At 35.9% G+C, this 15,991-nt stretch overlaps 1 protein-coding gene across 1 annotated transcript; it reads left to right on the top strand.

Annotated features, from left to right (window-relative positions):
* The first annotated feature begins 2,490 nt into the window (after positions 1-2,490).
* On the top strand, positions 2,491-15,762 carry LOC111511049 (facilitated trehalose transporter Tret1). Its single transcript, XM_023167388.2, has 2 exons — positions 2,491-2,740; positions 14,252-15,762. Exons 1-2 carry the CDS (start codon positions 2,590-2,592, stop codon positions 15,586-15,588), a joined length of 1,488 nt encoding a protein of 495 aa, XP_023023156.2. The 5' UTR covers positions 2,491-2,589; the 3' UTR covers positions 15,589-15,762.
* Positions 15,763-15,991: the final 229 nt, after the last annotated feature.

Genomic DNA, 15,991 nt, shown 5'->3' with positions numbered 1-15,991 from the left:
TGCAAAGAAATTTACGTCTCTGTTTTTAAAGTAAATAGTCCAATCTATTATTGATAAGTCCTTTCTTAGTTTCGTAATCCCTTTGTCTGTGATACATCTCTGTAGGGTAACGCCAGAAAGTCTTTCCGGTGGAAGGTCATCTTCGTGTTATTCAGGCTTGGAGTCCAGCTCCCCTACCCTTTTGGCTGATTATTGGTCTCGAGAGGGACCAATGGGTTCTTTCCGGTGTATTCAGGTATACAAAATACTGACCTGAATGGTCTGACAGGCAAGGTTCTATGATCCCAGATTCATAACACTGGTGATCAACATTTGTTAAGATATCGTCAATGCATTTTGCCGAATGTGATGTAATTCTAGTGGGTTCTTTTGAATGGTTTTCCAGTTTCTCTTTTCCAAAAAAAATATTTTCGAACTCTAAAAACATAACAAAGTAAATTAGATATTTTCGGTATTTGTGATGGTTCTTGTGATGAGGTAGATCAAACTGTTTGATTTTTCTCTTAATCACTTGGTAATCGAATCACCTATCAAGGTGTTAAAATAATGGTTTGGTGTTGGGAAAAAACCCAGTAATATTCAAAACTGATAGTTGCTGATGTGTTTTGAATGATCTGTATGTAAATAATATTCATTGGTCCCGTTATTTACGGGTAACTCGCAACTGGGGTTCTCCCGTAAATGAGTGAATGAAGGAATACATATCATGATTTTATAAAGATTTGAAAGGTAATGAAGTTTATCTGATATATGAAGAAAAAGTCAAGAGTAGAAATCCATAAATCATAATGAATAATACGATCCAGATGCTTGCCGACTAATGTAAAAAGGTCTTTCTTGAAAAAGATTCAAGAGTAAATTGTTGAAATCATCAAATTTCGAGGATGTAATCATTCGAATGTAAAATAATCAATTTTTCATGAGATTTTTTTTTAAATAAAACATTGTGAAATACTATTTCATTATCATAATGGCATGCTGAATTCTTATTCACTTACCACACCTTTTTTTCATTTTCCATTTTATCAAACTTGAATTTTCATTATTAATAATAATTTATGAAAGTAGTTCCGGTTATTTTGGAAGCAGTATGATATTGAGCCAGAAAAGTCCATTACTTGAATAGCGTTTGAGTAAGTCACCCAGCATTTCTTAGACAATGAAGAGCTCTAATTCTTATTCAAAATTGATTTTTGAAACAAGGGAGCTCTCAACATAGCACTTCTTTAGTACCCCATTCTTTTTTCTTTCTATTTCAGAACATATTCACTACCCCGAAATATACCTTGATTTCCTAGTGCTCCTAAAATCCAAACTATGGTTATGGATCCAAGGGGGCTGTCAATCAATGCATTACAAGAGAACATATTTCCATTTTCAATCAGGAGACTTGACTGCATTCAAAATATATCGATTACTGAAAAGGGTCATTTTAAAAATCCGTCCCAAACTCTATATTAACACTTTTTGGTAGATAGAGATATTTAAGGATGCTTTCCATGTGCAACAGACATTTTTCCAGGATTATGGTAAATTTACTGGAGGGTCTTCTGGAAGTCATTATTTATTTTAATGATATTTGCTTGAGATGCCAAGGAAAGAACAATAGATTACTGCTTTGAGAGAGAAGGTATTCTGAAAGATACTTGGTGAAAAAAACATAAATTGAGTATTGCTTTCAAGAATAAGTGCGGAACTGATGAAGTTAAATTAAAATTTCAACACAGTGACTGAGATAGTTGGAACATATTTGAAACAAACAGGAAATAAACGAAGGAGAAGACCTGGAGCAAGATGGATGAAATGAGTGAATGAAGTAAATTTCAAAATAACGCATTGGGAAAAATACAGCAGAGAAGACTTCAATGGAGAAATGCAGCTATATGAAGAAAGCTATGGATTTGCTTGGTTCATGAAGCTAATAGTTTTTCTCGCGGTGACTTCAATTTCTTCTTTGAGTTCGACCTTCAAACTATAGTATGTTGGAATGAATCTTTGTATCAGAGAGACAGGAAGAGAGAGAGAAGAGAGAGTAGGGATGCTGAAACTACTTTTTTCGTCTCCGTTTTGAATGGTCTAGAAATAATCATCATGTTACTAGAACTTTTTTGATGTAGTGTACATCATTCTTAGCTTTATTCCTGCTGATATTTCAAAGTTTGTCAGAATGTTATTTTTGATTTAATTTTTGTTTCCAGTAGAGAGTAACTATTAAGAAAATATCCATTTTCTAAAAGTGGTTGAGCAAATAAGCGACATGTCTTGAACCTCTCCGAAAAACGAAAATGAGCTATACTTTTTTGTTTCAAGAAACAGAAAATAGTATAGATGCCACAATCCCTTGATAGTAATATACCTTAATAATTGGTTCACCCAGTAGTGAGTGTGACAAATATTCAGTAATCACATGAAGATTAAACTTATTTTCAAACTTTATATATGATGAAGTCATTCCAATCGTAACTAAATATTATTCTACGGATTATATTTCAACGTAGAATGATAAAATCTGCAGTAACACTCAGGAATTTCTTGTACTTCACCTTAACTTTCATCTTCAACGATACAAAGTAGATCTGAATCACATCAATGAAGGATCAAGTAGAAAAAGAGAAGATAAGTCATGTTTTCGAAGAAGTTGTTTATATACCAACTACTTACGATCTCAAAGATCAAGAACTTTCATCCGACAAGAAGAATAAAAGCGATACGGCATTTCTGTACTTTTCTGCATTAACAGGTAATTCTTACTTATTTCAAATAAATGTATGTGTCTGTGTGTGGCTGAAATCAGAAAAGAATCACAATTGCATTCAGTTCGTGAATTAGGTTCAAAGTGATTACTTTTTTGGAGAAAAGCATTTTGGCTTTCTACATTTTCCTTTTAGTTTGCATTTGGCAGAACCTTTTGAGGTGAATTTTCATAAAGAGTTTTCATTGCAGTTATTTTCTTTATCCTTTTGAAAGTTTTCTACATTTATAGTGTAATGACGTAGTTGAAGAAAGCCAAAGAATTTTTTCCAATAAAAATAATGTCTCCTTAAATTATTCCTATTTCCAATTAATTTTTTTGTAATTGTGAATGAACCGTGCTTCAAATTCTTCACTCAGTTCATTCCATATGTTTATCAATGGGGAGCTTGAAATTGACTTTTATGCGTGTTGTAATAAATGCTCCTTTGCTTTATTCATTTTTTTATGCGAAGCTCACGATATACACTATGCAATCCCGCCGTAGTCACCCAAATGTTTTGCTTGTCCGAAAAGGCTGTATAGGGTTCGTGCCGATTGCATGAAGGCTGGTCTTTTAGAAAGCTAACTACACCGTGTACTTTTTGAGATAATTTCCTTCATTAGTTCTACTCCCAAATGAGGCTGGAGGCTGATGTTTTCGGCTAAAGGCATTTCAAATATTCTGAAAAGTTGTGGGACTTGCTCAATTAATGATCCATTGTAAACAAAAATAAGCTTCAGACCAAACGAATAACCATGTAAAAATAAAACATGAAATTAAAATAGAAAACAAAACTGATCAAAAAATTAAATCACGTTTATAATAAATGATTTAAGGTGCCACAAAAAACTAAACACAACAATTAACTCACCGACCGCGATTTACCGTAATTACACCGTAATGAACTTCCACTGAGGACGCTGGACAAAATGCAATCGAATCACCCCATGATCAGATCGCGACTCTCAATAATTCTAATCAACTTATTGTTTAAATCTGCGGAACCATCTCGCCCGATGATCAGATCGCAACACCCTTATTCCAACTCCAGGAAAACTTACTTCCAAAAAATTTTCCTCACGACTGACTTCTAAAACCAAGAATTTTGGCCTGTGGCCCCGACTTATAAAGATGGTCACCAATTTTTATGTCGTTCTTGTCGAAAATAGACCAACGCCCGACGAAGCTTCAACAGAAAAGCCCTATTTCGCTCAACTTGCAATCTATAGATTTCAAGGCTCGGAAACTGATATGCTCATGTCTACTTATTGGCGACTTCAGCGACGTGACGAATATATCTGACTCTGCGTCTGGGCAAAAACACATACATGAATTTTTATATGAACACTCTCACGGTCTGGCCGAAGATGTTACATTGTAAGAGATACAGGACCGGCGTTCAAAATTCTGAATCGAAAAAAATCTCTTGATTCCTTAAGCTAGAAAATACTAACATATCTAGGTTCCCCTTGCCAGTTATTACAGTGTGTATATGGTCAACAATACAAGACGAAGTTTCGAATATTCAAGCCGTCAAACATGTGTCCTTACACATTGTCCTGCAATGGGTAAGGACACATTGCAAAAAAAATTGGATAGGCAATATTGTGAAATTAATTTTCATACAGCTGAAAATTGTTTTATATAAACATACATTGTTAAATAATAGATAAGGCAAAATTGTAAAATTAATTTAGGTTGGTATACCTGTATGGTTGGTACGCCTGGACGGTTTACCTATATGGGTTACCTTTATAGTATAAATAGGATTAGCTCGCATTAGTTCTTAGTTTTTATCTTCCTCTTTGAAGATGATCACTTGGTGATTGAAACACGTGTCGACGTGTTAAAAATAACGATTTGGTGTTGGGAAAAAACACCAGTAATATTCATTACTACATCAAAGGTTCCAAACAGTGCATCATAAGTACTGAATGTCACTGCAGAACACAAGAAAAATTTTAGCGCCTGTGATAAAAATACGAAAGATTTCATTTGCGGTATGCAGACATATGGAAAAAAACTCAATCGATAAAATATATTTTTGGATTTTTCCTATCAAATCATATTTGAACAAAAATTTTCAATCTAAAGCCTGTATTTTAATTTTCAAAAACTCCTCTGATTTATAAGATTCCGTTATGTGAACAGAACAAGACATATTCATGCCTTCTACTCAGTTTTATCTCAAGTGAGTGAATATTTGCTCTGTGTTATCTTAGAAATCCTCAAAATTACGTGAACCCATTTATAGGATGACTAGTGAGTGAGAAAATATATATAATAAATGACGAAATTATTATAATAGATACCATTGCTCTGAGCGTTTTCTACAATGAACTTCGAATAAGAAAACCTTTTATGATTATCTGAAACATATCTAAAATAAAAATATATTATATGTCTTTTGATGAGCAGACACAAAAATGATAGCAATAATAACATCCGAAACGAACACTATAATTGCAATGAAAATTGAAATGAAGTTATTTTTATGTATAGGTACCCAAAAAAATTATTGTCGCAATAAATGTTCGAATTGGAGTCCTTCCATTTCGAGAAATTTTTAAACTCGGTTTTTCATTTTATTTATTGCACTTATTTGTACACTTATTTGCTGCATTGGTGCGAAATCATTCAAAATCCTCAAACTCGAGGATTTTCTATCATTTTCTATCACTCTGCCAGCGTAAATCCTATTTTACAATGTCCCCCATAGAAAATAGTCCAAAATAATCTGGTGATCTTGCAGACCATCTTATTGTACCATTATTTGTCTCGAAATGGAAGACTCCAATTCGAACATTTATTGCACAATTAATTTTTTTGTGTATATATATTACTTACTTCATTTCAATTTTCATTATAATTATAGTGTTCGTTTCGGATGTTATTATTGCTATCATTTTTGTGTCTGCTCATCAAAAAACATATAATATATTTTTATTCTAGATATGTTTCAGATAATCATAAAAGGTTTTCTTATTCGAAGTTCATTGTAGAAAACGCTCAGAGCAATGTAAAAAATATGAATAGGTACCTAAAAATGAAAAAATAACTCTCGAAAAACTCTACGATACATAGGGAGACGTGAAAGTTGCTATTATGGTTTCATTCAACTCAGTCAACCAATTTCCAGGCCGTAATTTTAAAGGGAATAATTCATACAATCATAATCGAATATTACCGAAACAACCCGAAATATAAAATTGAATTTAATTTCTTAGTATGTATTGAACGTCCACGATCCAAAAACTACAGATCTTAATATGTCTGCCATTAAAGAAGATATAGGCAAAAAAATAATCTGGGATTATATAGCTCAAAAGAGCTATATTCGATTTCTTTACATCATTGAATAGGTCTCTAAAATACGCAACTTTACCGTGATTTAACCGACACAATATCTCTTATCGTTTACGAAATCCCCATGTACAGAAACGAATTTGAATAGCCCTGTATATATAATTTAATATTTATATGAGTCACAAAAAGGATTTGAAGCTTTATAACTCCTATTTAATTATATGCGAGCGCAATTTGAGTAGAGCCTAGATGATGGCAGCACGGCCAGCTGTCGAAAGCGCTCGCATATAACCAAATAGGAGTTATAAAGCTTCCAATCCTGTTTATGACTTATATTGATATTAAAATACAGAAAATAAAGGAAAATCAGTTGTTATATATATATATATATATATATATATATATATATATATATAACAATAACACCTGGATTATTTATTGAATGTATAGTCCATAAGATGTTCAGAATGGCGACCATTTTCTGTATCACATTATGTCAGCCTTCTTTAAAACGGATTTTCTACACATTCCAGCACATCCTTTGGGATTTCCTTGGAAGCTCCAGTGATACATCGTTTCATGTCTTCTATAGATGTTGGAGGAGTTTGGTAGACAATCCATTTGATATACCCCATGAAAAAATTCATTTTGGTCAGGTCAGTTGATCTGGGTGGCTTCGTCATAGGCCCACCCCTACCTATCCATTTTTGATTGAAATGATCGTTGAGGTATTTCCGTACCACAGTTTTGAAATGTGGTGGAGCACCGTCTTGTTGTAGCCACATTCTGAGTCTTGTTCCACATGGACTCCCGTCCAATACATTCGTAGAACTCATGCCAAAGAAATATTAAATATTTTCTTCCAGTGAGATGCCCATCCAAAAAATACGCACCGAAAACTCTTTTTCCGAGAATTTCACCCCAAACATTCAGTGACCAACACTGTTGATAATTCAGGCAATGAATATAAGGGGGGTTTTCTGTTGCATAATAATACATGTTAGGCCGATTCACAGTTCCATTTTATGAAGTCTCTTCTTCTGAATATAGCACGGAATCGAAAAAATCATTTTCCTGCTTGTTCTTTTCTAAGTCCCATCGGCAAAATTGAACACGTTTTTCAAAATCTCTTCCACGCAACTCTTGCATCAATCGCATGTGGTAAGGATGAAATTTACTTGCTCGTATCTATCCAAACACACTGGTTTCAGTAAATTCTAATTCCTTGCTCAGGTATCGGTTACTCACATGGGAATTTTCAACAAGGTGAAGAGCAATTTGAAATGTATTCTTTTCATTTGTTACAGGGCAGACACGTTCGAACTTCTCGTGATTGACATTATCACTTCTTTCAAATCTTGTTTTTAGAGCCTGAAATGCCCTTCAATCTGGTTGTCTTTTTTCGGGGAACTTCTCTTAGTAAATCCTGGATGCAAGGAGGCAGTTTTCGTCACTTTCCACCAGAGCATAGACCATTTGCACCATATCTTCCGATACATAATTCATAATGAAAATGGTTCAATCTATACGTGAAAGAAACTTCAACACATGGCGCTATTGACAAATTTCGAGATTCATTTTTTGATGTCAGTCATGGATTACTGGGTTTTTAAAGAAAAGAGCAGTATAAATTTTCTTTTTGTTTTTCAGCATTTTTTACCGTTGAAATCGCTAGTAACTATCACTAGATAGTATAAAAAATGCTAATGTATTAGCGATTAGTCTGAATATTCGAAAAACAAATTTTAGTAGGTGAGTGAACGTAAGAAAATTCATTTTTTTGATTACAACAATTACTAAAACTTGGTAAATCAGTAAAATATCAGTTTTTCATATAGTAAGTATACTTTTGATAAAACATGTAGTGAACTGTTGAAACATTTCTTCAAATTATCTACGAACAATTAGTTCAGGCCAGTCTCAACTCTGTACACAGTAGGTTAATGGACTGACACCTATCAGAAAACAACTACTCCCCTGGCTAATACCATTAAGGGCGTTGGAATATATCCGACAGGTGTCAGGTGTCCAGGTGTCCGTCAGATTATCATTCCTCGAACTAAGTTGTCGTCGAGGTAACCAACTGCATATCCGAAATTTGCCCAATTTCTCGTATAAGGAAAGAAAACTTTCACATATAGTCAGTGGGCATACTTGAAGACTGGCTATAAATCAAATTATCTAAGAACAATTCGTTCAGGCCAGTCTCAACTCCCTAAACTGTTACGTTTCAATTTAGCACTAGATAAATACTGCTCCTATGTGACCTTTCAAAACACTACCTTACCTTTTAAGATTTTTATTCAAAGGATATTAACAATGTAATTCAGTTACAAGTTGATTTTATTCAATTAACATCATAGTAATGGGGATCTTCCGTTCCATAGAAAACCATACCTGAAATGTACAAGATTAAATGTATGCTCCCTGACTAACTGCTTGACCAGTACTTACGCATTTTCCTATTGCCAATCGACGTTGGAGATCCGAAATTCCTCGCTAGGTTGAAATAGTTGTTATTGTTTGTTTCTCACTTTTTTTCACCTATCATTTTTTTTAGCCGTTGTCTGCCTTATTCCCTATACCTTTCCAAGAATATTTCTTGCATAGATTGTTATTCATCACTTCCGAAGGATTACTACATATTAGAGCCATATCGCTTGAAAAACAATATTAGTTAGCTCTGGGTTCCTGAATACTGTTTGATATTTTCGGTAAATATTCTGCATAATATGAATGCTCAAATATTTGTACTGAAAGGGAAGGATGTGGCGACTTACCTTATATGTTTCTATTCCATCGCATGAATAAGGATTGGTAAATAGTTGAAAATAGGTTGGAACAATATTTTTGTAAACATTCGTAAACAAGGTTAAGAGACAGCTGTTGGTTGACATCTGCCGAACTTTCGTAGTGTCGTTCCGTCGACTTACACCGAACTAGTTCTACAGTTGTTCACGGGTGAGGGATTGAACGGTTACTCAAGTTGTCAAGGGTTGTTTAAGGGTTGCATTGCTTTGAGAAGGAGTTTTGATGGATCATGGACTTGTTGATATTGTCTCAAGTGGCTGTGGAGGAATTGATAGATTTATGATGTTGTGCACAGCGCCCCCTTGGTGATTGTAGGGTAGGTTGGACGCACTGTGGCAACAACTGGTTAGCTGTCAGATGTGGCAGTCTCTTAGTATTCGGAAGTTGGCCTTCGATAAGCTTGGTTCGGAGTTCAAACGTACCATCAGACTGATTGTAGGATATATATGGTTGTATTTGTGCCATCCTTCACGGGGATTATTTCTACAAGTCAGGATTGTATAGTGGAAGACTGATTGGTAATTTTGGTGTGGATATTTGCAGGCTGAAACTTAATCTCTTTTGAGGATTTGTGGTGGTTACCGAACTCGTGCCAGGTGGAAAGATTTCCGAAATTAGGTATGTCTGAATCACTGTCGCATCTCTCATGTGGTCTTAGCTATGATATCACCTCTTCAATTCTACAACCTTCGTTTCTCGTCTCTAGATTCATAAGAAACAGAAGGCCCTTAGTCACTCATCAAGTCCCAGTAGAACTTCCGTGCAGAGCACCGCACACGAAGAAACGTATAGAAAACCCCTTGGCCAGGGTAAGAATTTTACCATTAAATGTGTTTTTGATGATTTTACTAATTTCTGATTCCATCGTTATATCTCAACTGAATATTAGTATTGAAGAGAGGTTTCAACACTCATTCAATTTTCTTGATTTTTTTTACGGGTCATATGGTTATACAGGGTACCCAAAAATATACTCTTGTTATTTTGCTACTTTGCTTAATGAAAATATACCAGGGATATTGATTAGTCAAATAGTCCCTATTGAATGGGGGTTGAATCTCACCTTGTTTTTATCTGATTCTGATTGAGAATTTTCTTCCGTAGGGTTTTTTTCTTCTTTCCTTTTTTTATTTATCTTTCTGGACCTTATTTGGTGATCCATTACTGGTCCAGCTTGTTGTGCCCTACAGGGTGATCTATCTTGGTGGTGCTACAGAGTGATCTATCTAGGTGGTGCTACAGGGTGATCCATCTCCGCCGTACTACAGGGTGATCCACTTCCGTCGGACCCCGGGGTAGCCTAACACCATATACCGGGTGGCCCAAAAGGAGCACGCAAGTTATAATTGATTTATTTGAATATTGGTGACATACTGAGTGATTTAAATAACTGTTTGCCCTTATGTTTATTGATACCTGTTCAATATAGTGTTTGTTTATTTATACCTGATTGATATAGTGATGCATTTGTGAAACGGAAATTGAGGTATTTTCTCCCTTTCACGATTGCCTGTTGACACCGATGCGCTTACGCCTGAGCTCACGCGACGCAAACGAGTTTGTCTCACCTTCCAATACTAGTATTTACGATTTCACCTACTCAATTTTCGTGTTAGTTTTACTCGATGTATTGTAGTTTTCTGTTGAGCGTCGTTACTACCGTAATTTATGGCTGATTGAATTCGTGGTTAAATACACCGCGCTCTTGTATTGACATTTGAACATCGCGTAGTAGTGTGGGTATCGCATTGTTGTCTTAGAAGCGTTGTTGGTTAATCCATGTAAGTTAGGATTACTGAATAAATCATATTGGGGATCTTTAGCTTTTATTTCCAATATTAATTGGTAAGTTATTGATATTGTCAGTTACTGAGTTACTATAGGAGGATTAAATTTACCTGGCGCCCATTAAGATCTATTTGAAATTTGCTAAGTTGTTTAACCCACTCCCGTCTCCACTGTTCAGCTTAGCCGCGGATACCCATCTGTCTTATTTGTTACCGACAGATGATTTAGTCTCCTCTTGTGGTTTGTGAGGTGACAAAACAGTCGATATGCAGTTGGTTACCTCTTTCACAGGCAGATGGGGCGACGACAAACCTGTTGTTTGTTGTATGCTTCAGCTTAGTTCGAAGAATGATACTCTGACGGAATTCGATTTTCAATTATCGGATATATATATAAGCTTAAGTGTCCGGAGTGTAATAGTGTTTATGTGGGACAATGCGGACGAAATTTTCAAAAACGGTATGCTGAACATGAAAGGTCCTTCAGACTAGAAAAAAATGATTCGACGTTTTCAAATCATTCCTTGGCATGCAACCACAAGTTTCTGAATCTAAGCGATACGGAAATTCTGCACTATGCAAGGAAGGGTTGCAAACTCAATTATTCAGAATCCTTGGAAATTCACAAGCATAAACATTGCGGGTACAACCTGTTAAATGACCAAATCGATTTAATTTACTTTGCGCATTGTGAACTGTAAATTCATGTACTCAATCAAGTACCTGAATGGCATATATTAGCGAATGTAATGAATCATTGTTAGTTTATTGTTCAAGTTTGAGAATGTCCATTTAGGACGAAACTGCAGTAACACTAGTTACAAATAAATGTAGTAAAAAACATATAAATTTTTATTTATCTTTTTTTAATAATAATGATAATACGGATAGAGGTATATTTACCTCGGGGTAAAACAACGCCACTCACAAGAGGTAACAGCAGTGAAGAACTCTCTCCGCAGCAAGTATCAGCACAAACTTCGACATATCTGGTCATCGGAACTGTCGGAGGAGAACAACTACGAATATGCTTGCCGTTCCTGTCTTACTCTACTCATTTGGAGTAGTGAAGTGGACTCGGGAGGAGATGTATCAACTCGACGTAAAGACCCGAAAAATGATGCACCTCTATAAGAGTTTGCATCCCAAATCGTCCATCCTACGGTTGTACTTCCCCGACAACAGGGAGGCCGTGGACTTTTGAGTTTGGAGTGTCTACATGACAGAATGGTACTGAATACAGCCTGTAAAGTCGTCAGGAGTTCGGATCCCCTTCTTTGCATGGTCTGTGACCGTGAGTGAGCAGGAATTGGAGCATTTCTCCTTAGAGCAGCTGCCCGAGCAGCCGATGAACTCGGTATAGTTTTCGACTCTGAACGAGGTGATCACAACTCTGTCACCGAGTTGGAACCCGTTCAGCAAAAAGCTTAGATGAGAGCCGCAGAGATCACCTTAGTTCTGCAGAGACACAAGGATAAGCCAATGCATGGGGTCTGCTTCAATGACATTGAAGACCTTGGCTTATCAAAGCGCCTGACGTTCGCTTTTCTCAGGTCGAGTGGGCTGAAGTCGGAAACTGAGGGGTTCATCATGGCTTGCCAGGATGGTGTCTTCAACACCTTAGTTTACCGCAGTCGCTTTATGGGTATAGAGGTTTCTGACACAAGGTGCAGGGCCTGCCGCGAGGCGTCCAAGACCCTAATGCACTTGCTATCAGCATGTATAGCATATGCGGTCTCGGCCTATATCCATCGACATAACACGGCCCTAAGAGTGCTATATTACCATCTACGGAACTCTTGCGGTATTGACGAGACACCGGTGTTGCCCTACGCTCGGGGAGATATTGAATCCGTCTTGGGGAACGAGAAGTGCCGAACTTATTGGAACTATTCGTTCCCCACCCTCAGGCTCATACAAGCTAATAAGCCTGATGTAGTCCTTCTCGACCACCAGACCAAAACGATATTTGTCGTGGAGTTTTCAGCTCCTGGCGAGACGAATATCATCAGAAAAGAGGAGGAAAAACGAATAAAATATCGAGATTTTCTCTTCGAACTCCGCAGACTCTATCCAGATCACTCTGCCAAGATGGTAGAATAGAATAGAATAGAAATTTATTCATCATTAAAAGATTTTATACATGTGGTACATACAGTATAGAACTTTATCAGACTAGTCAGAACCGAACATAAAGCAATTGTGCTTATCTATAGTTAGTGTATATATACATGTTATTAGAAGTTAAGTAGACATAATAAAAAGATGCAAGAACAGTGACAGATAATATATGCAAGTAGCTTGAATTAGTTAAAATTGTGAAATCAAATTTTTTTTTTATTATTATTTGTACAAGTAAAATAAAGTAACTACACAATAATAGGTAGAGTTGAAGAAATTCTTCAGTACTAGTAATCAAGTAAAGAACTTTGGAATTCAGTGAAATTACATGTGTTTCCAAATAGCTGAAATGCTTTATTATAGCAGATGATACCTTGATAACTTGAGGATCCCTGACCAAGAGCCAGTCGAGAGTAGGGTAGTCGCAGTTCATTACCATTCCGAGTGTGATTGTTTATGTATCATGTTATTTTTAATGTAGCTTGATTCATTTTTCTTGATATTCATTGTTATGATTAATATATACAGTGAAGGCAATGTTAAGAGTGCCAGTTCAGTGAAGGTATTTCTACAGGATTCTCTGTGACGTAGAGCTGCCATACATCTCATTATCCTTTTTTGCATAGTGAATACTTTTGTCATATGGGCGGAATTTCCCCAAAAGGCCAGCCCATAAGACATTGCAGACTGTATGAGTGAAAAATATGTCAGTTTGAGTACCTGCAATGAAACAGTTCCCCGTAACTGTTCTGATTTGGAGTCCTTGGTGGAATGATGTCCTCTCTACTCTCGAATCTTGAAATTATACCGGCTTGCCGCACTAAGGCAGAAATCTTAGCCGCACAGATGTAGAAGGCTGTCATTCTTGGCTCAATGCGCTTGCTCAGGGCACATGATTCCCGGACCCAATGACCACTTATCCCACGGTGTGGAAAGTGGTCAATGGTTGATAATGCTGGCGCGCAATCCCGAATGTATCGGGGCATCGAGGGATAGGGCCTGACCAGCGCACACTACGGTGAAAAAAAAAATAATAAACGATTTTATTGAAAGGTTACTCAGTACAAGAGATACTAATCTCACCTAACAAATGGCAGAATTCGACGTCTGCTCATGATAAATCAAAGCAGAAATTGCTCTTCCATCCAACCAGTAATAGATAACTTATATTAACACATTATTTGCAATCGAACCTGATGAAAAATAAAAAAAAAGAAAAGAAGGCAAAGAAGCTGAATTAAAAAAAAAAGCGGAAAAGAGAGGCAAAAAACGAATAAATGAGAATATGATGTTTTATATGTGAAAAATCATGTCACAAACATGATAAATTTGATGATTTCTACATATTTATGGTGAAAACTGTATAGATAGTATTTATTGATATGATAGCATTGGACCGAGGGAATCTTGTTGACTCACCCCCTCTCCCTGTATATTTTGATCTCCATAAGTTTGTGAGGAATTTTTGATAATCAAAGCATTTGTTTTTCAGCACTGCTGCTCAACTTCTCATTAGGATGTAATTTTGTATGGACTTCGCCCGTCTTGCCGAAATTGAAAGATAGTGACCCAAATGTCAACCCACTAGGAGAACCCATTAAAACAAGTCAAATATCTTTGATGGTAGGATTACCGTCAGTACTATCTTTATTCTCATCATTTTTTTTGGCAAAATTGCCAGATGTTCTAGGGAGAAGGGGAACTATGAAATACATGTCGATTGGAATGATAATTTCGAATATTGCCGTGGCTTTTGGAACACATATATACATTTACTACGTAGCACAAACCGTATTCTACATATTTGCAGGAACAGCTTCGATAGCAGTACAGGTATACATGAGCGAAATTGTAGAAGATCACAATAGAGGGAAATTTGGATGTCTCATGGGTGTTGCTCTACCATTGGGCTGCCTATATTCTTTCGTTGTGGGTCCTGTAACTACGGTTCGAGATTTCACTTTACTGTGTACAGTACCTTCAGTCATCAGTCTGATTTTTTTCTATACTTCTGTACCCGAGTCACCAGTATATCTAGCAATGAAAGGAAGGAAAGAAGAAACAATAAGAGCGTTAAGGAAATTGAGAAACAATAAAAGCAGCAAAGAAATTGAACAAGATTATTCAAAAATTGAGGATTTATCGAAAACCAGAACAAAGTCGGAGAAACATGGATTCGTGAACCTTTTTAATAGGCCAGTACTGAGAAAGGCGATGATGGTTGCCTTGATAGCGAATATGACACAACATTTATCTGGAGTTGCTGTAATTATGCCGTTTTTGGGTCCCATTTTCACGGAAGCTGGCACACAATTATCTGGAAACACAGTGGCAATTATTGTGGGGATTGTGAAGGTTTCTGTGTTTTATTCAACCTCTCACATTGTAGAGCGAATAGGAAGAAGGCCTTTACTTTTATTTTCTTCTTGCTCAACTGGCATTCCGCTGTTTCTCCTCGGATTATATTTTTTCTGGAAAAATAACAATTCAGATTTCATTGAAAACATACGATTATTACCAATCGTATCTATTCTTACCTATGTGGTGGTTTATTCTTTGGGACTAGGACCAATTCCAATGGCAATGATTGGTGAACTCTTTCCAAGTGATATCAAATCGGTAGCTACAACTTTCATCATGACTATCGTCTCAATTCTAATAACAATAATGACTACTGTGTATCCTATCGCTGCCGAGTATTTTGGAATACAATGGTGCATCTGGACGTTTTCATTCTGCTGCTTCTTGGGTTCTATTTTCATCTACTTCAGTTTACCTGAAACAAAAGGAAAATCATTTAGGGAAATTGAAGAGATTTTAAGTCGGTAAAGAAGGAGTGTGTTCCAGGTATTGTATTCATTGAGAACAGGCATTTAACAAAAGTCTGTGATCACATTTAATGGAAATATTTCTGCAAGTTGGATTTTTGAAATAAGATAATCCAATTTTTTATTCAAGTGAACGAATTTGATTCAATGAGGTGAATAAAATATATAGTACATTTTCGACTGTTTTTTTTAAAAGACTTTTTAGAACATTTTTTCTTTTCGAATTCCAAAAACCTAATAACAGAAATTACAAATTTTTGGTGATAGTAAAAGTTGTCAAGGTGTTTTGATTGACCTGTATAATATAATAATATTCATTGGTTTCATTACTAATGGTATTTACGGGTAACTCCTAACCGGAGTTCACTCATAAATAAATAAATAAATGAAAAAATATATATGAT

The sequence above is a fragment of the Leptinotarsa decemlineata genome, unplaced genomic scaffold, assembly GCF_025532065.1.
Source record: "Leptinotarsa decemlineata unplaced genomic scaffold, Ldec_3_MD MMD2_tig00026336_RagTag_RagTag, whole genome shotgun sequence".
In the NCBI taxonomy this organism is placed as follows: domain Eukaryota; kingdom Metazoa; phylum Arthropoda; class Insecta; order Coleoptera; family Chrysomelidae; genus Leptinotarsa; species Leptinotarsa decemlineata.
The sequence above is the reverse complement of the archived record's forward strand: the minus strand, read 5'-3'. Positions and strand labels throughout refer to the sequence as shown.